The 22,289-nt window shown below is 41.8% G+C and overlaps 3 protein-coding genes and 1 long non-coding RNA gene across 4 annotated transcripts; 1 reads left to right on the forward strand and 3 right to left on the reverse strand.

Moving 5' to 3' along the window:
* Nucleotides 1-898: 898 nt before the first annotated feature.
* Nucleotides 899-2,372, forward strand: LOC306711579. The gene is made up of 4 exons (XR_013767524.1): nt 899-984; nt 1,158-1,272; nt 1,390-1,601; nt 1,870-2,372. It is a non-coding gene; the product is annotated as an uncharacterized lncRNA (long non-coding RNA).
* prkg3 (protein kinase cGMP-dependent 3) lies at nt 1,648-12,162 on the reverse strand. Its single transcript, XM_079180587.1, has 22 exons — nt 11,828-12,162; nt 9,915-10,004; nt 9,556-9,618; nt 9,323-9,449; nt 8,953-9,119; nt 8,653-8,766; nt 8,323-8,428; nt 8,109-8,172; nt 7,687-7,764; nt 7,469-7,557; nt 6,743-6,808; nt 6,514-6,561; nt 6,354-6,395; nt 6,107-6,218; nt 5,800-5,936; nt 5,584-5,673; nt 5,120-5,261; nt 4,852-5,015; nt 4,439-4,555; nt 4,110-4,172; nt 3,880-3,955; nt 1,648-3,573 (listed from the first exon to the last, which is right to left on the reverse strand). Exons 2-22 carry the CDS (start codon nt 10,000-10,002, stop codon nt 3,487-3,489), a joined length of 2,040 nt encoding a protein of 679 aa, XP_079036713.1. The 5' UTR covers nt 10,003-10,004; nt 11,828-12,162; the 3' UTR covers nt 1,648-3,486.
* A 1,049-nt stretch (nt 12,163-13,211) lies between these two features.
* Nucleotides 13,212-18,287, reverse strand: LOC306711589 (phospholipase ABHD3-like). Its single transcript, XM_079180598.1, has 9 exons — nt 17,892-18,287; nt 16,834-16,994; nt 16,510-16,692; nt 16,346-16,391; nt 15,985-16,097; nt 15,652-15,825; nt 15,512-15,560; nt 15,258-15,423; nt 13,212-14,967 (listed from the first exon to the last, which is right to left on the reverse strand). The coding sequence occupies exons 1-9, from the start codon at nt 18,009-18,011 to the stop codon at nt 14,762-14,764; spliced, it is 1,218 nt and encodes a 405-aa protein (XP_079036724.1). The 5' UTR covers nt 18,012-18,287; the 3' UTR covers nt 13,212-14,761.
* A 940-nt stretch (nt 18,288-19,227) lies between these two features.
* Nucleotides 19,228-21,607, reverse strand: ctsbb (cathepsin Bb; the record flags this gene model as incomplete). Its single annotated transcript, XM_079180709.1, has 9 exons — nt 19,228-19,304; nt 19,433-19,561; nt 20,182-20,298; nt 20,390-20,533; nt 20,625-20,710; nt 20,802-20,917; nt 21,024-21,138; nt 21,254-21,339; nt 21,485-21,607. 9 exons carry the CDS (start codon nt 21,605-21,607, stop codon nt 19,228-19,230), a joined length of 993 nt encoding a protein of 330 aa, XP_079036835.1.
* Nucleotides 21,608-22,289: the final 682 nt, after the last annotated feature.

Below are 22,289 nucleotides of genomic sequence, written 5' to 3' on the forward strand. Positions count from 1 at the left end.
TTTTGTGTCTCTAGTTTTCCCGGTGTTCCATGAGAGGACAATAATAAACGTGAACATCAGGAAGAAGCGTGAATGGAGTGTATGTGGTATACAAAGAATGTTCAGAGAAGTCTGTTCTTCACTTGCCAATTCAACTCTGACTATTTGAATATTCATAACATTTCACAAACATCAGATGCACTTAAGTGTGTTTAAAATTTCAAAGCCTGTTAAAAAATTTGCAGTTTTGCCTCACAGGGATGGTTTTGTGGCTCTACCGTTATTTCATACATTTTATTCATGTAATCTGCATTTACAAAAAACGCCACAACTTGTGATCTTTGTGTAAAACATTTTTTTAACTCCATTTCAGGAAAATCAAGTACTTAAATGCACTAACACACTAAAGCTAATGTACACTGGCTCACACATCTTGGCTCTTTCAGCTAAAACTAATAGAAGTGTCCAGGTGGTACACAGTTCACCCACTGCGACGAGGCTTATTCCCTGAGAGAATGATGGTATTTATGGTTGTATTAGTTGTAGCTCTTGTGTTCTACTGTGAGCAGTTAGAATTGACGCTATAGTTTTTACTTGGTGGGTGTTAATGTGAAATACGGGTCAGAGACTGTGACAAAAACTGACCGACTGAATCACCATAATCACTGCGATCTATTTGACACTGGATACAACATTGACTGTAAGTACTAAGTTGCTTGTCTTCGATGTGTAAAACAAGCCTATTATTGCTGTTTAATCATTACATTTTTACAGTACACCTGATGTTTTCTTTTTGTTTCTTTCCTTAGTAATTCAGGATGTTCCTCTTGGTAGAGTTCATTATCAACGAAACCGTAGCAGTGGTGCCAGACAGCTGGTACAGTGGTGGTGTCTGCGTTTGGCCAGAATACAAGAGGGCCGACATAGTAAACAGGGCGGTCAGAAATGTAGAGGAACCTGGACCTGGCTGGCAGACGTATGACGCCAGATTAATTGGATCATATGGTATGCTAATCATCTTAATATTCCTATTCTAATAACAATTGGCAGTTTCAAACAGATATTGAAAATCATTTACCTTGTTATGTTGTATACAGGGGGGGAACATTTGAATCACATTGTTCTGTTTATAATCATGTACTGTGTTTTTCATTCTGTTAATTTGACTTAATTTTTAGATAATTACTTTGAGGCAAGACGATGGTTGAAGAAATCTCTGTCTTGCAACACATCTGATCTACAGTCGGAAGAGGAAGAAGACTCCATTCCTATAAAGAGAAAGATAATGACGGTGTGAGTAAATGCGTATACGTTTTTCATTATTTTGTTTTTACCTTAATTTTTTTTTAAAAAGCGTCTGTCATTCAGTGTTATAGTATCAAATGAGTATTTTTCTAACCCACTTTATAGCCATTTCTTCGAGGAAAATCCTCCCCAAAAAAAAGCCAGAGGTCCAACTACCAGCGGCACAGTTGCCCGTCCTCCACCTCTTCCACTTACTCCATCACCTCCACAATTGGACAGTGGAAGACCAGCAGGAGAGCAAACGCCTTCTAGATGCCAGGGGCACAGACCTACTTGGCGAGGGGGACGGTGTGGATCAGACACCAAAACCTGCTGTGGTGAGCAACAACTCAAACCGCTATGGGATTCAAATTGAACCTTTTAATCATTTCACTTTATAAAATGTTAACAATTGTTAATTGTATACCACATATATTACATGCAACACACACACTGCATCATTGAATCCAAGAGAATATGATTTATTAGGATTGCATTACTGGAATTGTATAAAAATGTATGTTTCCGTATTAAGTGAAATCTGTCGTAATCAGTTGTCCAATTGATTTGTTTAACCTTATTCTAATTCTAACCTTATTCTAACAGCTGCTCTACCCCAGTTGATGATCTTACTGCAGAAGATGGAACGCCAGCACGACCAGCTCGACCAATTGATGAACTATCTCGACAGTAAGCTAGACACAAACTGACCAAGAAGTCGGAGTGACTGACGACCCAGTGCAGTTTCCATTTACCTCAGTGGAGGAAGTGGAGCTTTTTCAAAGAATGGCTTCAAAATTCCTCCAATTATCATCTGAAGAAGAGTGTGGAGATACCTCCGGGGCGGAGTCAGTTTGCTATCTGGACAATGTAAATTCATTCGGCAAAGAAGTTTCCATATTTCTTTTAGTGCATCAAATGCAAAAATCACCCCAAGTGAGAGAAAATACATTATTTTTGCAATTGTGGAAGTTCATATTTTATCATTTCTGTACACCTTTTCATATGTGATACGATATTCATGGGATTTGTTGTCAGCAATAAATATATAGAATAACACAAGCTTTATCCTTTTAATCCTGTTTTTTTTTTTCATTTACTGTAAAATGCACTGCAGGAAACACATGTTGATCCTACACATGCAGGAAACCGCAGTTTACTACTGTGGAGGGATCATTTTGTACTATACTGAATATCCTCTGAGCCACAATGCATTCAATTTTAGACTTGAAGGTGTTCTAACATCTGGTAAAATCTCTTTCCCCTTTGGAAGATATGATTGCTTTGATGTGAGGTTTTTCTTTTCTGTTGTGGAGAAAGAGTCTCAGTAGGAAATTCACAGGCATTGATTGGAAGGAGAAAAACGACTCCTGCCTAAAACCTGCTGCTGTGACAGACAGCTGTACCCCTCCGAGCCAAACAATCAGCTGCAATCAATGAGAATAAACCTGTAAACTTTACACCCTATTCCAGATAATGATCCTCATTGCTTCATTGCTTACTCTATTCCATATGTGGGATTTGGGCACAACGGCACAAAAAAAAAAGTGCACCGTTTCACACATTTGGGGTTTGATTGTAATAAAATGGTTTATCTTAAACAAGTATGATCTTTTTAAGATACAATCAAGGTGCCTGAAAATAATCTGTATATAAAGGGGACAGATTATCCCAAAAAAAAGGGAAAAACTCCAGTTTACAAATCAACAATATTAAAGCATTTACCAACTTTGCGAAAAGCACTTAAGCATGTTTTATCTCTAAAACGAACATAGATCCAAAAGAACAATGCACATTTGAGTACAATACAAATACGACCTCAGTATACATTTTAATGTCTAGCTCGGTAAGAGCTGTACTGATTGTACAATATGACTCGAGCCTTTTTTCTCAGCTAGCAAGCACATGGACGGGTTTTTCATTCTAATCAGTAAAGAGTGTTGTGCGGATCATGTCAATAACACTTCATCAGGCACCAAATCTCCCTGCACTGAATTTGGAAGCAGAATGTTTCATCTCTCGACACATCCATATATTTTTGGCCCGTTGCCACGTTCGATGATGTGTCTCTATGACAACAGAGAAGCTTTAGTAAACATTTTGACGCCCTGCAGTTCCACTCTAATTTAATAATCAAATTAGTATGTTTTGGCTCGAACTGAGGGTATTCCGAGTTGGCTCCATATTTAGGTGAAACTCTCGTGTCCTTTTGATCCTTTCACATCAGAAGTCACGATCCCAGCCAGAGAACTCCTCGTCCGCCTTGGTCTGATCAAGAGGGAAACGATCAAAGTTGATGTAGCAGGGGCCCTGAAGGAGGAAAAAGTCATAGTTCATTGAACTCTTGTGGATATACATTTAATACACACAGTCCTGTCCAACCTTTGACTTTTTAACAATTGCGTGTCCCTCCCCGCCTGTCAATGTAAATAGGTCAAAGGCCCGGAATAATCATCCTGACCTTAAGGGATTTAAAATGCCAGTACGTCTTAAAAAATAGCCTCCACAAAGTGAACCTGTGTTCTTTGTTTCCGTTTTCCTTAAACCAAACAAAAGGTATAAGCCACTTTTCACATAATAGTAAAACAAAAGAACTCAGCTACAGGTCAGACTTGCCTTGCGTATGAGCCGGACTGTGGGGGCGTCGAGCTGACCCACGCGCAGCTTGTGCCAGTTCATGCTGCTGAACCACCTGAAGGGAAGAGAAGACGATCGATTACACGCCCAACATAATGAGAGTGAGAAAGCCAGTCGGCAGTAAAGACCAGAAGATAAGACAACGGTTTATGAGGTATCATACATTTTACTATCAAACACCCAAACGTATGACATGTTGCCATCGTTACCTGTGATGACGGACATCTTTGATTCCATTCTTGGTGTTTCCTAACCTCTGACCTGGCCGAGGTCTGCAATCAGAAACACAAGCCGTAATTTTATTCATTCCACTTTTTCAGAGATTTGCATTCAAAACGGTCATAAAAAAATATGCAAGTGCATATTATGATAGAGTGAATTCATATACAGGTATGTTGCATAATTCATGCTCTACATCTGCTCTAGCCTCTAAAATGTTCACATACATAATTCATGAGAAATACATTGAGTTCATTATAAATATATCATGCTAGAGCGTTATCAGTATATATAAATTGAATCAACATCTTCGTCTCACCTGCACATTTTGCTGATAATGGACTTGGCCGCCTCGCTCATGTACGGCGGGTACTTGAGCACCCCGTCCAAAATTTTGGCATAAATCTTCTGAGGCTCTGAACTTGAAAAGGGAGGGCTGACAAGTTGAAAAGAGAGAATCGTGATGTTTCAATCTCTCAACGGTCTGAGATTAAAAAAAACAAAACCATCCAGTTGCTGTTGGAAAAACCTGAACCTGCAACTGCAGATAACGGGTTGTGCAGAAGTCAGTCACGTTTCCCTACTGCCATCTACTGGTTAACATGTGTGTGACTCTCTTGTGACATGCAATCATTCTTTTTGCTTGAAAATTGTAATCTGAGGTCAGATAGAAACCTTACAGGACATGCAGAAATGCTTTCTTCCATATAGTGGCCGGTGTATGAGTATTACCTTCCAACCAGTAGCTCATAAATCAGGATGCCAAGGGACCAAAAGTCCACTGCAAAGTCATGTCCCTGGTTCTTGATGATCTCCGGGGCCATGTACTCAGGAGTACCCACAAATGAATAGGTTTTCTCTCCACGCACCAACTCCCTGGAAAAGCCAAAGTCCACCTGCATAGACACACACACACACACGCACACACTACATGTGAAAACACTGGTGAGCTTTAAATAAGAGTACAGCAATGGACACACATACACAGATGAGTACTCACCAGTTTGACATAACCCTTTATGTCCAGCATCAGGTTTTCAGGCTTTAGGTCTCTGTACATGATGTTCTTCTTATGAAGGTAGGCGTAAGCCTCCACCACACAGGCAGTGCAGAACATCGCGATGGGCTCATCAAAACGCCCTCTGAAATCACAAACTAATTTAGGACCCTCTGTTACTTTCTGTTACTGATATTTTCATTTGTCTGGGCCAAACATCTCTGGAGAGCAGAAGTGTATGTTATTGTTGTCACTGTAGATTGCTGTGGGTAACAGCATCAGCTTTATTTTAAGTCTTGATCTCAAGATGTAATAATAGCAATAAGTTGTGTTTCCCAACGTTTCTTTCACAATATGCCGTTGGTTTACACTGAGGAATAATTCCACCTCGCACAACAGCGCACCCCAATATTCTGCTTGAACAAACGTCTAAATGAGGAAATGAGTTGTTGTCTGTGTTTTCTCACACTTCTTTGAGTTTGGTCCAGATCTCTCCTCCCACACAGAACTCCATGACCATGTAGATGTACCGTGTGTCTTTAAAGGCAGCATGAAGCCTGCAGAGAGAGAGAGAGAGAAGCTGGATTAAAGACCAACTCACACCTTCAAGTTATCCGTACATTAAACTGAATGTATATGCTGTGATTAAATGACGGTGACTGTGTGTCTGTGATCGTAGATACCTGACGATGAAGTCGCACTGGGTGGCTTTAAGGATCTTTTTCTCAAACAACATGTGCTCCTCCTGTCTCTTGGCAACAATGTGCTTCTTGCTGACCCGCTTCATAGCATAATATTTCCCATGATTCACAGTGGTCATCTTTAGAAGGGGCAAAAACAATCACTAAACTATTAGTGTGGATAAACATGGTTTAAAAGATGTTTTTGCGACTCAAAGAAATGACAACAATCCCAATTTTGCATGAGGGAACGACTGCGTTTTACATTCCAGCAAATATTGAAACAGTGCACAAGACAAACAACACTCACCAGCTCAACACGGCCAAACCCTCCGACTCCAAGCGTGACAGGATCTCCTTGATAGCGACCCTCCTGGTACATCACCGGGACCAGGTCCTTAAACCTCAGAGTGGAGCCGGGACTGATCGAGACAGACGGAGGAACTTTTCACAAATGGCATTTCACTTCAAGAAACTCACTTATGTTATTTATAATGATCGTGTTACATCGTTCGGCCTGCATCCACCCAGTCTTATCATCTTCTACAGCCACTCACCTCGACTTTTCTGGAGCTTGTGCCTCCTGGAGCACTTTGGAGCTGGGAGTGAAAACCAAATGAATCGGGACAGTCTATTAGGCATTTACACATCACACTATTGTCAGCAAGGCTCAAAAGATTCATGGTTATGAAACGAAAAGTGTTCTGCTGTACGTACTCGTCAAACAGCTCCAGGTGTTCTATGGGAATTGTCTCTTCGAACACCCTAAACGAAAGGCGTTGTTAGTGAAACTGCATTAATCCAAAAAGTACACAACAAAAAGCTCACGCTGTGAAAACAACAGTGACAGAGAACAAATACACTGGAGGAATTCTGTCCCGGATCTTTCTGCCCGGGAGCGACAGCCTGACCGAACAGGGAACATTTAATGTCGAGCCAGACTCACTCCTTGTCAATGGAGAAGCAGGTAACAGGGCCGTCAGCACTGCAAGTGGCTGTTCTCAAGACTTCCCTGCAGGAGGACAAACATTGCACACGTGATTCTCAGAGAAACTGTACGGCATTACTGCTCATACACAATTTTGCGTGCGTCAGAACTCGATGACATCGTGTTTAAGTATTTGTTTTTGCAGCAACGGGACTCATTTTCGACATGAATAAACAATGGCACATGGTTTCTTGATTTACAGGCTTTTCACAGCACATTCCCGCGTTGCATATTTATTAATTCATTGATCTTTATGCTGCACACATCTACATCCAAACAACCTCCCAATAGAACAATTAAATGCTGATTAGAGGCAAAGAACTCAAGCTGCATGATATTTGATTTATAATCAAACCAATGAGTCTGTTATTGTACCGTAGATTACATACAATGTATTTGGTTTTTATGTTGGGTTCTTTCCACAACAACCAGACAAAAGTTTGCTCCAGAAGATTTTTACTGTTTGCAAAATGTTTTGGGATTTTTCTATCATTTTACCACAACTTGGCTGATTTGCATATCAACAGCACTGAGGAATTTAAGGAAATATTCAGGATTTTCACGTTTAGAAGATAATTGTCAGGTTGCACAACCATCATGTCAGAGATGACAGCAGGTGCACAGAGCAGTGGATGTTGCACAGGTCTCCAACAAATGCCCCGAGGCATGTGTTGCCATGGTTACCGTATGAGGGCCTGTTCCCCGAAATGCTCCCCTTTCCCCATCCTGCGAATCTGCTTCTGATGCCCATTCACGTTCTTGGTCACCAGGACCTGAGGGCGAAACACACGTGAGAGGGAGGAAGAGACGATGCGTGCATGCGTATCCAGTTGTAAACGGGCTGGTGCAACACACTGAAACATCCCAACATGAGTCTGCATCCACACAATATAACACCATACCTCTCCTTTGAGGATGATGTAGAAGGTGTTTGCTTCGGCTCCTTCTCGAACTATCACATCTTTGTCCTGGTACTTCACCTAAGGAAGACAAGACAAATAGTATCAGAACAACACGTGTCATTTTCATGCACAAAACTTTATCAAATAAGTTGTGTGATTTACAGGACAACAAAGCCACAAATATTACACCATGTGTCTTGAAAATGTCCTCTTTCAGGCTGCTGAGATTTAAAATATGTCAGCAACAAAAAAAATTAAAGAAAGGAATTAAAAGAGGAACAAAAAAATGTAAAAAAGGAACTAAAAGGAATTAAAAGAGGAACAAAAAATATCCTTGTATTTAACTTTATCTGCTTTGTTTTCACATGAGTAACAATCACTTGTAACACACAAAGTTCACAGTGGGACATCTAAGTACACACCTCCTCCATAGAGTCAATTATTTTGGACAGCTGGACATCATTCAGGTCCTTCAGGGTACGAGACCTGTGACAGCATACAGAGAATGACGCAGCAGAGATAGAAATAGTTGTTACATGGTCCATTAAGTAAAGCAGTCACAGTGTGACATAATAGGAAAGCACCAAAACAAACAGGATATTCAATTTCTACTCGCTGCAGCGTTCTTAAACTCACGTCTTCAGGAAGCCCATGAGCTCCTCTCGCTTCTTCTTGGACTTGTTGGTAATGATCGTCCTGTAGGTCTGTCGCTCCATGCTCCACAGACGCACTGCTGTCTTTGCTGCAACAAGTGAAAGTGATGAGCCGTTTAGACTGTTAAGTATGGCTTTCCTATATTTAAAAAAAGGCTGTTATAGACTTCAGTGAACAGATATTGAAACCATTTGTACTGTCCCTTATACAAAAACACAACTAACCCCATGCAACCACAACAAAAACCACATACTCTATTTCTACCGACAGTATGACAATAAACTAATCTGCATGTCCTTCCAAGAGACTGACCTTTGACTGTTGCTGTCCGTTTGCAGTTGTACAAAATGGCCAGTTCCCCGAACACATCACCAGTGGTCAGGCTGCGGAGGTTTCGGCCTGCCTGAGTGACAAGAAGCTCACCAGCTAAAAGATGGAAGGAAAAGAAAGAGAAATGTGTTCTGACTATATTCACAACATGTTATATTGTATCAATGTTGTTGTTGTTTTTTAATTAAGGGGTTTGCAAATCATTAGAAATCCTCCATCACACTCCAGCCACAGCAGGACGACCACGACACACATCCTCACACACCGGGACGCGTTCCCCACCTGCTACTATGTACATGCTGTCTCCTTCTGAGCCCTCTTTAATGACGTCATCTCCCGGTTTGAAGCTGAATACCGCTAAGAGATCCACCATCATGGCGGTTTGCTCATCGTCGAGGCGGCTCAGGAAGTCATTCTTCTGGATGGCTTTGACGATCAGATTTGTCTCGCTGATGAGAGAAGTCATCTTCAGCTAAGGTCATTGAAATCTCGAGGAGCTCCCACACAACATGCAAACCCATCATGCATTTTTTAGGTCTTTGGCGTGCGGGAGAGGAAATCCTATTAGATTTGTCAACACTGCAAATGAAAAAAAGCCTGTGCAGTCTGACATAAATGGGATATTCTGCCATCAGTAGGACTAATTACCAACCTGGCCATTTTCTTGACCCTCTTGCGTGTAATCTCCAGAGTCTCGGGGAGCGGTTCAGAGGCGATGACAGCCGCACGGCTCTTTCTGACCTCCGGTTCAATCTCATTACCGCTCTGAGAGGGAAATTCTGAGACGGACAAACAGTGGAACGCATTAACTGTAAATGTCTGCAGCTGAATGTTGTATCAAAGGTCACCTTCTTCATGTCCCTGCTGCCTGTTATGGCCTCTTACCCAGATCATCATATTGACCATTGAGCTCCTGCAAAAGTTTTTCTTTCTCCTGCAGTCGTTGTTCTATGACATTAAAAGCAGAAAAACAATACTTTTAATGTACAAAACATCACAAGGAACATGCTGCCGTTGTGCAAGTTCATTCATTTTCTTAACATAAACATTTATAAGACAGTCTGAAAAGGACATTTTACGGATGTCAGTGCTCTCTGGTGCCAATACACACCGGTACAACATGTACATAGGATGAGCTAATATCAGCCGACATGTGTGTGTGGTCTGCAAGACACAGTCGAGGTGTGATGTTGGGTGTGGTCTAATGTGAAGTTACTCTTTAATGTAGTTAGAATTGTACTCACCCAGGTCTTTGTTTTGTCTCTGCAGCTCCTGGTTGATCATACATTGTTTTTCTAGCTGCTGCTTCAGCTCCTCTAGCTGCTTCTCCATGGCTACAAAAATACAAAGAAATAAAGATGATAAGGAATCGATGGTGTAAAGATTAACTGCAGCACGCTCAATGGGAGGCAGGTATCCGGACGCAGATATGAAGCCAAACCAAAGATGCTGCGTGCAGACTCACACACACAAACCCCTTATATCATATTTCAACTGTATGTAACTATACTGATTACTGATGCCTTTTTCCCAAGGCGCTGAACTCCACTGCCCTGCCTGCACACAGCAAGAGCCCCGCTGAATAATGCAGACTAATGAAGGACAGTCAACAGGGTGCTTTCTGAACGCTGTCACACCCTGCCAGCTTGTGCTAAAGATCTGTTGACAGAACCTGTTTAAATAATACAAAAACCTTCATTATTAGCTCACTTATTTCAGACTGTGTGCTAATTTTTTTCCGCTCTCCCTGTTTGTTTGCTTCTGCAATAATGTGTCATTAACAGCCTCTGCTGTAAAATGTAGTGTTTAAGTTTGAGAGTAGAGCAAACCTAGTAACAAATACGTGCGCAAACAAATGAATGAACCTTTACAATCAATACAAACACAAGGTTGCAGGACCAATATCCTAAACACACACACACACACAAACACCGGCTTGAGTAGGTGGACGAGCTGTTTGCCTCAGCGTGCTCGTCACGTGAGCCCTCCCCAGTTACCCGCTGCCTCACCCTGAACATTGGACAGCACTGAGATTAGACATTATGTTGAAGCAAATCATAAAGTCGCTGAGCAATAGCCCATCAGGAAAAAAAAATGGCTCCTGCTCTACTTTTTAAAGATGTTCCTTTGATGTTTCTTTGAGGTGAGTTGAATAAGAACATTGGGTTCTTTGCAGCTGTCACCTAGATTGGATGTGATATTTGCCATCACACCAATGATTCACTATCAACAACAATGTGATAATCCAGTCCAGGACATAACACAATGCCGCTGCAGCGCCAGGACCTGTGATGCAGGAAAGGCAATGTCTGATGGTTTTAACATGTTACAGGGAACACAATGGCAGCAACAACAACAACAAAAACCTGAAACTACATACTAGAAAGTCAAATTTAGCCTTGGGGAGTTTTATTAACCTGCCACACACGCACACAGGGACACAAAGAGAGAAACACTATTTGAAAGCTTGAACTGCAGCTATAAATAAAGACAACTGATTGTGATGATAACCTTCGGAGCCTGCTGGTCAACATGCAAAGAAGGAGAACCACTCACTATTTCAGCCCGGTCACGACTGGAAACACCTTTTATTTAGGTGATGCAATGGCTAGAAAATACTGAGATATGTCTCTGAAAGTCTATCAGGTTTGACACATGTGTTTAACACAGAGTGTATGAAGCAGTGATTCATCCAGCAACTGATTCCAGGAGAGAACGGCTAATGGGAAATTAGCAGACAACTTAAAACAAATGGGGGTATTTTTGTCTGCTTGTCAGCTGCACAGGAGCAACACGATGCCCGACCATCACCATTTTACTGATACTGGCAATGTACACTCCATACTGTCTGATTAGTAATTCATGGCCAAGTGTAATTACAGCTGAATACTCATAAGAGGCTCTGTAATAGGAAACAGGAGAGATCACGTGTTAAAGATTAACTCTTTCACTGGATATTAGGGCTTTTTAGTACGTGCAGATCATCACCCTTTTACTTAATGGGAAACAATTGCATTGCCATGAAAAAAAAGGTTTATTTTGCTGTTTACAAGCCTGCAAAGGCACAACGTTTGTACTTCAAACACATGGAGCCATCCTGTTTTTGCACCATGACATCCAACTCTCAAAGTCACAAGTGATATGTAGACACACTCACCTGCAGGCTGTGTGTGGATCAGGAGAATAGATGAATGTCTGTCCAGCCTATAAAGGCCGCATAGATCATAGGAGTCAGATAATCACCCTGAACTGCTCACAAGATCCACTCCCAGCTGTGGAGAAGTATTCGCTGTGTGTTCAATATCAGAGACCTGCTTGACCCCCAGACACACCTGAGCAGATACAAACTTGCAGTCTGCAACCTCTCTTTAGAATTACTTCATCTTCTAGCGCCTCACACTTTCTCAGCTTGCCATTGCCATGTCTGCTCTTCAGCTTCTAGTATTTTTTCTTCTCTTCGTCTCTCTCTCTCTCTCTCTCTCTCTGTCTCACCCTCAATCTTTTCCTAGATGTCTATCTGTCAATCTCAGCAGCTCTGGTGTTGAATCATTAACGATAACCTGAGGCTCCTCCCACCACACCAGGTACACAGGCAAGATGAAGAGGAGGAGGAGGAGGAGGAGGAGGAGGAGGAGGAGGAGGATGGACTGGAAAAAGCTAAATGTGGGGTGTGAAAAAATCTTGCTCAGCTGCCAAAATGCACATTTGAACCAGATTTTATTTGGCTGATTTCAATGCATTTTATTGTTGTCTCTCAAACGTAGTCTGTGTATCCTGTGGGGGGTTTTTTAAAACTTGAAAACCTAACTGCTGATTTGTGATTTCTGTGACATTTAGCTGTGATATATTATTTCCTGCTGACAAAGAAGACAAATACCCGAGTGGAGGAATAAGTAAATAATGAGAAAGTCAAGATGACAGAAAGGGGAAGTGAAGTCTTCTACTTTCATATTTTTGTAAACGGAGGAAAAAGATCCAGTTCTTCAAAGACAATCTCTTTATAATATGATCACAGTGAGTGCCTTTCCCCTGAGTCACATTCACATACGTGACACCTGGAGTTGAGGGTAATCATGATCGCTGAGGGCAACCAGGACAACTCTGATTATATCTGCCAGAGTTAGAAAGTGCCTACTTCATTAGGTTTTTCCACAGAGTAAACGCCTGGATGTTTTCCAGGCCGCAGCGTCATTAAATGGACCTAAATGAGGCTGAAGGGTTAGCATTGTGACAGAGGGCGTGGGCCTTTATTGTTCACAGTTAATTATTGATACTCTGTCTGGTTAATAAACGACATCGACCCCGCCGATCAGAGATAAAAGGTTCTCGGATTCCGGCTGTGGAACAGCAGGGAACTCAGTGACTGGCTGTGTGTGTTGTGTGACCTTTTTCCATTAGGACCAATATGGCGATTTGTGTTAATCAAAACACACCCAGGCTGGATTAGGCATTGCTACGACTTATGAGACAGAGTTCTACGGATGTCTTCAGTTTACAATCACTTCCAGATGTTAAATCACAAACTGAGATTCCAATTTGCATTTTTATCATTCTTTAATTCAAGTGTATTTCACAAAAAAACAAATATAGATTGTTCATAATGCCCAAAGTTCTTTCAGACGAAGGCTAACAATCTTAACTGTTATTGCAAACACTCTGTGATTGTGGTTACAGCTCATACAGAAGGGAAAGTGGAAACAAATACAAAAAGCATTTGTCCATTAACAATACACATCAATTAAAGTGAAAGTGGTGAACATCTGCAAAGAGCTGATGAGCAAATAAACTCAATATGCCAATAATTACCAACATTTGCTGCTATAAGCTTCACATTTATGTAACTGCAGCTTCTAGTAATAATGACATCAATCATAAGTTCCCTTGGTATTGTCACTATAAAATGATGCATTTAATTCATCAGTGCACTATTGGTGTTGCACACACACATATTAAAAACCCTCTACATGTTCTACGACATTCAGTTCACACACCAATAAAATCAGTGACTCAACTCAAAACTACAAACTAGATACATGTCTTTAAAATCTATTGCCCATTCCCCAAACAATGTGCATCAGTGGGGGAACAAAAGGCAGAGAACAACACGCACAACTTCAAAAAACGCTATTAAATTATTGACAGCGGGTACATAATACCTCAAGTACTTTTTACAGCGTCAGCTTTTTCACCTCCGATGTACTGCATAATTTACATGGCAACCAAGCACACTGCAAACAGCATATACAAGCACACAATACTTTTACACTTTTACATTTCAGTTTTTTTTTTCAATTTAAAATCAAAAAACTCAGATGATGAAGCTATCTTACAATTGCCATGCGAGTTTCCTTCATGGCAGATCTGTGTTTTCCTGCTGTGTGGGTGCTTTCAGGGTTGAGACTTAACAGTTTTAATAACTGAACCGTTGGCAGGATTACCGCAAAGGTGCGGCGAGCATTGAGAAACAGGGCGAAGAAGTGGGGGAGAATAATCCTTTGAGGAATGTTGCACACTGGAAGGAACACAAGTCTAACTTATGAGGCAAAACAAACAGCATATCTGTGCCGCTGTGTTATTTTCACATTCAGTTCATTTCTATTTAAAATTACATTTTCAAATAGTATTTAAACTTAAAGCACTCGTTTTCTATCAATAACTGTGCATTTTGGTTTCAACAAACACTACAGTGCTGCAAGAGAGAAACGTGATTCAAATCGATTTACAGTCTATTGACTTCTTTTAAACCAATATATATATTTTTTTGTGCGTATTGATGCAATAGTAGGCATTGACTTAGTTATGCACTTTTGTTTTTTAAATCTCCTTTTGATTGCTCATTAAAAGAGAACCTGAGAAGATGAGGAGGTAGACAGCATCGCTGCAGTGAGGTCGTATGATTGTACAATACAGTCGGTCATTCTCTGTGCACACATCGAGGAGACCCAACGTTTTTGTGGTATGACGACGACATGCAAAGCTGAGCAATGCGTTTCAGTGACGACGATGATGCCGGTGACTTCATATTCTCCTCAGCTAGCAGCAATCCTATAGTTCAGAGTACAAACAGAGTGACGGGGGGGTGGAAAGGTGATCAGCCCCTTTGCTCGTCCTTAACGCCACAGGCTTTGCTGATGTCCTTGGGGTGCTCGAAGGCGGCTTGGACAAACTGGCCAAACAGGCGCTCCATGTAGCTTTCACCCCGGGGAAACAAACCCTCCAGGAAGGCGATGTGTCCACCGCGGGCCGTCAACAACAGAGCAACGTTAGGCAGGCTCTGGATCGTGGTCAACGGGAAGGCTGCGCGTCGAGGAGGAAACACATTGGGAAAGATTTAGTGAGCTAGACTTGCTAAAACATTCAATAGGACACTTCTTTTGTAGCATGCGGACTGAAATATTCACCACAGCACAGGAGAAAGGCTTAAAGAGCAGCTTCACTGGGTTTTTAGGTTGAAACACATCAATTCAGACACACCACCGCATCCCGTTTTCAGCCATTTTAACATAACATCCGGCAGTCGACTCATAGAACTGATCAGAAAAAAAAAAACTGAAACATCTCCCATCTTCTCCTGTTGCTTTACTCACCGTGCTGGGGAGAGAAGGGGTCATCAGCAGCGTTGAGACACAAGATGGGAACCGCTGTATTATGGAGTTTATTGTCCGGGCTGGCATCGAAGTAATAGTCCGTGCAAGATTTATAACCAAACAGCAAAGAGGTGAAGCGTTCGTCAAACTCGCGGATAGTCTGCGCCTAGAGGAGAGGGGATGAAATGAAAAAGGAAAGGCCATCAAACATAGGAAACTATGATAGAAAAGTAAAAGTAAAGAACGGACCATACCTTCAAGACATGGTCGATGTCCACCACTTTCTCCAGAACCTTCCTGTGCCTGTGAGAAACATGGTTTGTTTTGTTAAACCGAGTCAACAACAAATGTTTAAACTAACAAAAGGAATTTATGAAAATGCAACTTATCCGACCTGGTGACAGCACTACACAGGCCGGCGGTGAGGTATCTATTGAAGAGCAGCCAATTGAGCGGCTCTTCCATTGAGGCGGCAGACTTCAGTGCGTTCCAGGGGACTGAGATGGTGAAACCCGCCACCATGCCCGAGTCTGAACGCTTACGGGCCAGATAGTTTAACAGTAGCATGCTGTACGGGGCGACAGGAGAGAAAGTTACAGGAAAAGACGACAGCGTATTTGACAAAAGGCAGAGAGGAAACAAAGATAGGAATCCATTTCACCATAAAATAAACTTTTATCGGAGAAATGCGAGCCCTTGGAAACCATCACACCATGCACCGACTCACCCTCCCAAAGACACACCAGCACCAAGCACAGGGGCAGATGGGTAAAGTCCTTTAATGTGGTGCACCACATGCTCAAGATCTGAGGTATTGGCTGCACAGTAGGTGACAGGCGTCTGAAGCGAGCAGAGGGACAGAGGAGGAGCGTTATACGCTGTGTTCAAGTGCCAGATTTTGAGTTTTAACTCCTACAACAAATCCAGTGAAAGGACCAAAACCAAGAACCAGTGTTCATTGCTGACGCCCTCGGCGTAGCTCTGCACTCTGGGTACTCTTTTCTAGTTCTTAAAAAAAACGTTTTGTAAATAGCAGCGGAATTTAAATGTGGCATGGTCATAGATTATTAGGTAATAACTGCACTCACCAGCAACTCTTCCCCTCCAAGCCCTCTGTTGTTGAAAACCACACATCTGGAGTGAAAAAAAAAAAACATGATTTATGATCACGGCTACAACAGCTACTGGACATTAAATTCAAGAAGTTCATCATTAAAGAGGGGGAGGGGGGCAAGTGAGGGGCACCACTGACCTGTATCCGCGGCGGGTGGCCTGGTTGAGGGCATGCACCACATAGGACTGCTTGCTGTTTCCTGTCAGGCCTGGGAGGATCAGTACTGTGGGACGTGTAGAGGACTCTGGGTAGGTCGCACTGTCCTTATTGTCCATCCAGTCCAGAGAAATCTGACCCCCATCGACTGTACTTATCAGCTCACTGAAGGATGAAGGGAGGATTACTAGCACGCACGTACGTAAACACTATAAAATATATATATATATATATATATATATATATATATATATATATATATAGATAACAGGATGACTGGGAACTCGTGCAGGAGGTTCATCCTACTTGCGATAAGTGACGGGGGGTCTGGACTTGAGGACGGCACAGACCAGCGTTTGAAGCCGGCCTCCCCAGCACCACGGAGTGGGACTGAAGCGCTCAGCCACCACAGGGCAGTGCTTGTGGAGGAACGCACTGAACGCCTGGCTCGAGACCAGGGCTGGTGTCTGAGAGTATATAAGAGACAACATTTTAACAAAAAAAACCCACAGGTTTCTTGACATTAGTAGTTGTGACAGACAAGCAAGCATGCAACACCAGATAGTATATTATGAGGAGGTATGCAGCTTTAAAAGCAAGGTGCGTATGTGTGTGTTTACGTGGCGTGGTAAACAGTACAGTGTCTACAAAATCTGACAAACACAACCCAATATGAAACCTATTCTGTATGACGTATGGAAACACAACTAGCATGCACATGTTACATGTAGTGGTTAACTTGCCCAGCATACGACATGAGTATTATATGGTACTAAACCAACACTCATTGAGTAGTTGACATATAATCAAAGGCTGGAAGTTGGATTAAAGTTAAAGTAATATATCTAGTTAGAATAGCAAACATTTGCAGGTCCTGGATTTGCTGATTTTCAGTTTTATATCATTGTAAACGTAATATAATATTGTTTTTTTGGCTTTTGGAAATTGCAATTAACTTTTTTTTTTTTAAAGTGTTTATCATATTTTGTAGACTAAGGTAATCAGCAGATCAATCAATAAGGAAAATAACCGGTAACACTGTATTTCAATCTCCCTGTAACACGTTTAAGTGTTTATTAATGTGGCTGTCAACAATTATAACTATAAGATATATTTCGTATATGATCACAACTATGTTCAATTATGTAGAACTTATAACAGGATTTCTCTGATGTAAAATTTAAAAAAATAAAGAGACAGCTATATTAGACAAGGACAAATAAATAAAATATAGTACAACCTCAAACAAACAAAAAAACAAATGTATTAAATAAAAGAGAAGAAGAGAAGAGAAGCAGAGAAGGAGATAGAGAAGAGAAGGAGTGTAGTGCGGTCATTGTCTAACCTTTACCACAGTGACTGACCTGACTCTTGCGGCCCCACAGATAGTACAGTGCGGCCGTGAAGGAGCAGATGAACACCGTGTAAGGCCTGGAAACACACTCCCAATATGTTCTCCATAGCTCCCAATGAGATAACAACATTGCTATTGTCTTATTTAGTTAGCTGCAGAAGAGAGCTAACCGGCTAGCTGACGGTACTTTTAACCGACACAACGGGGACAGTAGTTACAGTAATGCCTGACAACCTGCCTTCATCACCATCAGCTATAACGGTAAAGATGTTGTTTTACAGCCGCTCCTTTGCTCCGAGACGTCCCATCGCCTCTCTGTCAGTGATGGCAAAAGCAAAAAGCCGCTATCCACCTGAAGGCTTTTTATTCAGCGGTGTTTCCTCCGGGAGCTGCTGCTGCTTCCTGGTTTCTGTCAGACCGACAACCGAAGATCGTATGTTTAAAAAACAGACGCCTCCATTGTCAGAGGGCGTCTTTAGCTCGTGTTATAACGGTCCGCCTTCACCGTGCACGAGGGTTATTAAAGCGGTATTCACAGACGGACTACAAACATGGACGTTAACTGACACGCATGCGCAGTTCTTCTTCTTTGTTATTTAACGCCGGCCGGTTGGCAACAATCGTATGAGGTGCATTACCGCCACATTCTGTACCGCTTTTAACAAGGTTGGGGGTTTCATAAATAAAGTGCATTTCTTGCTTTCCCTTTTTTTTCACAAGGCCACAGATTAATTAGGTGTAATTCATCATTACATGGCATGCAAAAAAAAAACTGAAAACTGGTATAATTGCAAGTATCAGTTGGGTGTGTTCTTGTTGCATGAAGAGAAAAATTGTGCTTGAACATTTGAATTTGCAACTGACTTTAAAAATAGCGTCACCATTGTGTTTCCTAGAAATGGAAGCAGAGTGAGAACTCTCTCCTGCATATCCCAGCTTTGTAAGAATGACAAAAAAAAGATCCTTAACCCCGTTAAGTCCACGTCTCCCATTATGACAACACACAGGTCATAACAGACAATATCTTCTCCATGCATTCAAATATAAACTTTACATACAGCCTCACTCAAACCGGCACCATTCTAGATAGGCTAACTTGGTTTTATTACAGACTTTTGAATTCCTTTGTGAAGCTGTAAAAATGATCTAATTTGAAACTGGAGATAAACATAGTGATTCATCCACAACAATAACAAAGCAAGCACTAAAGTTATTGTTTCACAATTTATTCCTTGTTGATTGCATGACATCTCTCAGTATTTTCCTTTAGTGTCTTACAAAATAAGGTCTTTCTTTAAATCTTTCTTGATTGACTTGATTTGAGGATCTTCTGCAGCCCGGTCTCATTAGTTGAGTGGGATTCCTGCAACCACCTCTGACTCGATACCACACTCATCATTTCCACGCTTGATCTTGAAGAAACCTGAAATAAGAAGACACAAAAACATGATTTAAACTTCTTAACCATATCGCTCATCGGCAAATTTATTACGTAACATAAAGAATAAGTGACCACGAAACATGATGTCCCAGACCCTGGTTTTGTCGCACCTTTATCTCCCCAGTCACTGTTCCAGGAGTTTGCAGCCAGCCAGTAGGGCGTCTTATTCTCCTCCCCCCAACCGAGGATCTTGATGGCATGACCGCCCAGCATATCACCTGTCACATGCTGGTACACACCTGCAGTAGAGTAGCATCGAGTGCAATAACAAAGGCGTTAAAGGACAACAGTGGTGGTTTTCCTCATCTTAACATCTATAAGGAATATTACAATTTGAGTCAACCTGCCAAAAAATCCCTACATTTATATTTTGTAGGACAGTTACACAAATGTAAGTTTACCTTTTCTTATTTTTTTGTTGCTGTATACAGAATACTTTTATCTCAATAGTCCTTCAAAGGCAACAGTCTGAGAAGGAAGAATCACTCTTTGGTTGAACTGCTCACCACTCATGTCCACAATAAGGCCTTAATATGTGATGAGGTGTCACGTATCGCTTCATTTTAAGGGCTCGCGAGACCAAACAGTTGGGAACTACTATAGTAGGATTCAAATTTGGAAGACCAACAAGCAAACGTGGCCGGCATAATGATAATGTGTCTTTGACGACGTATAAAATAAACAAATAAAGCAGGTCAAAGGTTTCAAGTTTCAATTGAAACTGCTTCAATTGTAGTACATTATTTAGTTTTCCTGCCTGCGGGCATGCCGCCGTGTGTTGAGGAGAGGTTTCTGTGCAAACAGTATACAGTTTCAGAGTGTAGTAGCTAGTCGGTAGACAAAGTCGAACCGGCCTCACCAGTCTTGTACAGCAGAAAATCTGCATATACAGAGAAAGCTGCCTCCACAGGTCCGTTCTGGTACAGCTCGGTCATGATCTGCTTCTGTTTGGATGGGACACTGTAGGAGCTTTTGCCTGAATAGGGAGACACAGGAAACAAACGGGTGTGTGACAGAGAAGCCACAGTAGGACGGGGAAGTAACTGGATCATTTAGGAGGTCTTTACCAAAGTGTTTGTCCTTCTGATAGGATGGCGAGTATCCATCAATGCACTGCTCTTCACACTTAGGAGTCTCCGTTTCGCCCTGACAAGGAGGACGAGTCCCATTCACGTGATGCTCACAGGAAGCGATGCTGTAGGGTCGGCAGCCTGTCGAACACGCCATTGTTTCAGCTCAGACTGTACTTCCTTTTAATTACTTCCTGAAAAGCAGTATTAACCCATCTCAGGTCACACTTACCAAGGTTGGAGCCGTACAGGCCTCCTGTCACCAGCCCTTTCTTTGCCCAGAACTCCCAAGCAGCAGAGGGATAACCACCAAAACAGCTGCGTCCACAAGAAAAAAAAAAAAAAAACCCTCTTAACGTCCTCTTAAAAAAGACCTGGAATACACTCATTTTGCTACTCAAATACTCACCCCATGCCGCATTCATCACAGCAGGACAGTAGATCTTCAGCAGAGATCTCCAAAGAGATCTTACCACTGCTGTGGATACATAACCTGTCGGATATCGCCTCCGCTGCCCCAAAGGCCTGTGGGAAATCAATCAAAGGGAACACAGGTTTAAGATATCTTCTGGATTCCCTCAACGGAGCAACGGATCAACCGCCGTTGTGTCTTTTTGTCGGTCCATCTCACCCAGCAGGACCCACATGATCCCTGGTCTCTGATCTGTTGGATGGTGGAGCAGTTGGGCCACTGTTGGCGCGCGTCGAAGCTGTGTGGAAGCTTTATGCCCTCGGTACTGTGAACCCTTGAACAAGAGAGGACGGTCACTGAGCACTGCAGATTAGATGAACCTGCTGACTGAGAGACTGCACACACACATATATCCATGCCCACACACTCTCATACATGGTTAAACTTACACCTCTGGCAGCTTGGGTCCATTCAGTATAGTCCCACACAGTCCCTTCACATAGCTGATGTCGATGTTGTGAAAGTTCTGCCCGGCCTGGAGCGAGAGTGGAGTTCAAATGTGAGATTACAGAAATCAAAGTATTCATGATTATAATTTCCTCAGGTGGCCATATCTCTCTCTCTCTCTCTCTCTCTCTCTCTGCAGAGATAGTGACCAGAAATGCCCTAAATTTGCTCACCGTCCAGGTGGTGTCGGCCTTGTTGATAAGCTCGACCATCTCTGAGGCGGCATGAGGGCGATGAGGCCGAGCCTGGGTGACGGAGAACGTCACAAGTACACAAAAGAGAGCCAGTGGACGCATCCTGCAAGACAGAGGACAGTCAGACTTCAACATAATCACCTGGACTGCAGTATGTCCACCACTGCTCACAAGGGAGAGGTTTCCGTTTTATGAGACGTGACAGCGTTTTATGAGACGGTGCAGCATGAGCATCATGAGGCTATAACAGTAAAAAATGAGGACATACTGGAGTCTCTTTTCTTCTTCTAAAATCATGGGAATTATTTGACATTTCTGTTGTAATTCAAGTAATATAATTTGAAGTTGGACAAAGTTGCACATACACAAAGTACAAAGCAACTAGAGAACAAAAGATAGTTCCAGGTAATGTATTTATTTGCTAGCGTGTAACTTTATGCTTTTGAAGTTAAAACCAATTCAAAATGATGGTCTTGTTATATTTTCACTGGCTAGAAAACCAGTTGTGATTTTGTGGACTTAAATCACAACATATATTTTGTGGTAAAATCAGACCAACAACTTTTTATTTATAAAACTATCAGAGAACAATATCAGCTGAATATAAAGTATATTTGTTATAATAACCTGCATAATAACCTGCATCAAGAAACTCGTTTCTTATTGACAGTGAACTCGAATATAAAAATGTTATATACACCAAGTATCATTGAATATATAAATTGAATTGTTAATGACCCCTAAAAGAAAAAAACAACAAAATCTCCAAATATAAGTCTTAGCT

Source organism: Pholis gunnellus (assembly GCF_910591455.1).
Source record: "Pholis gunnellus genome assembly, chromosome: 19".
NCBI lineage: Eukaryota > Metazoa > Chordata > Actinopteri > Perciformes > Pholidae > Pholis > Pholis gunnellus.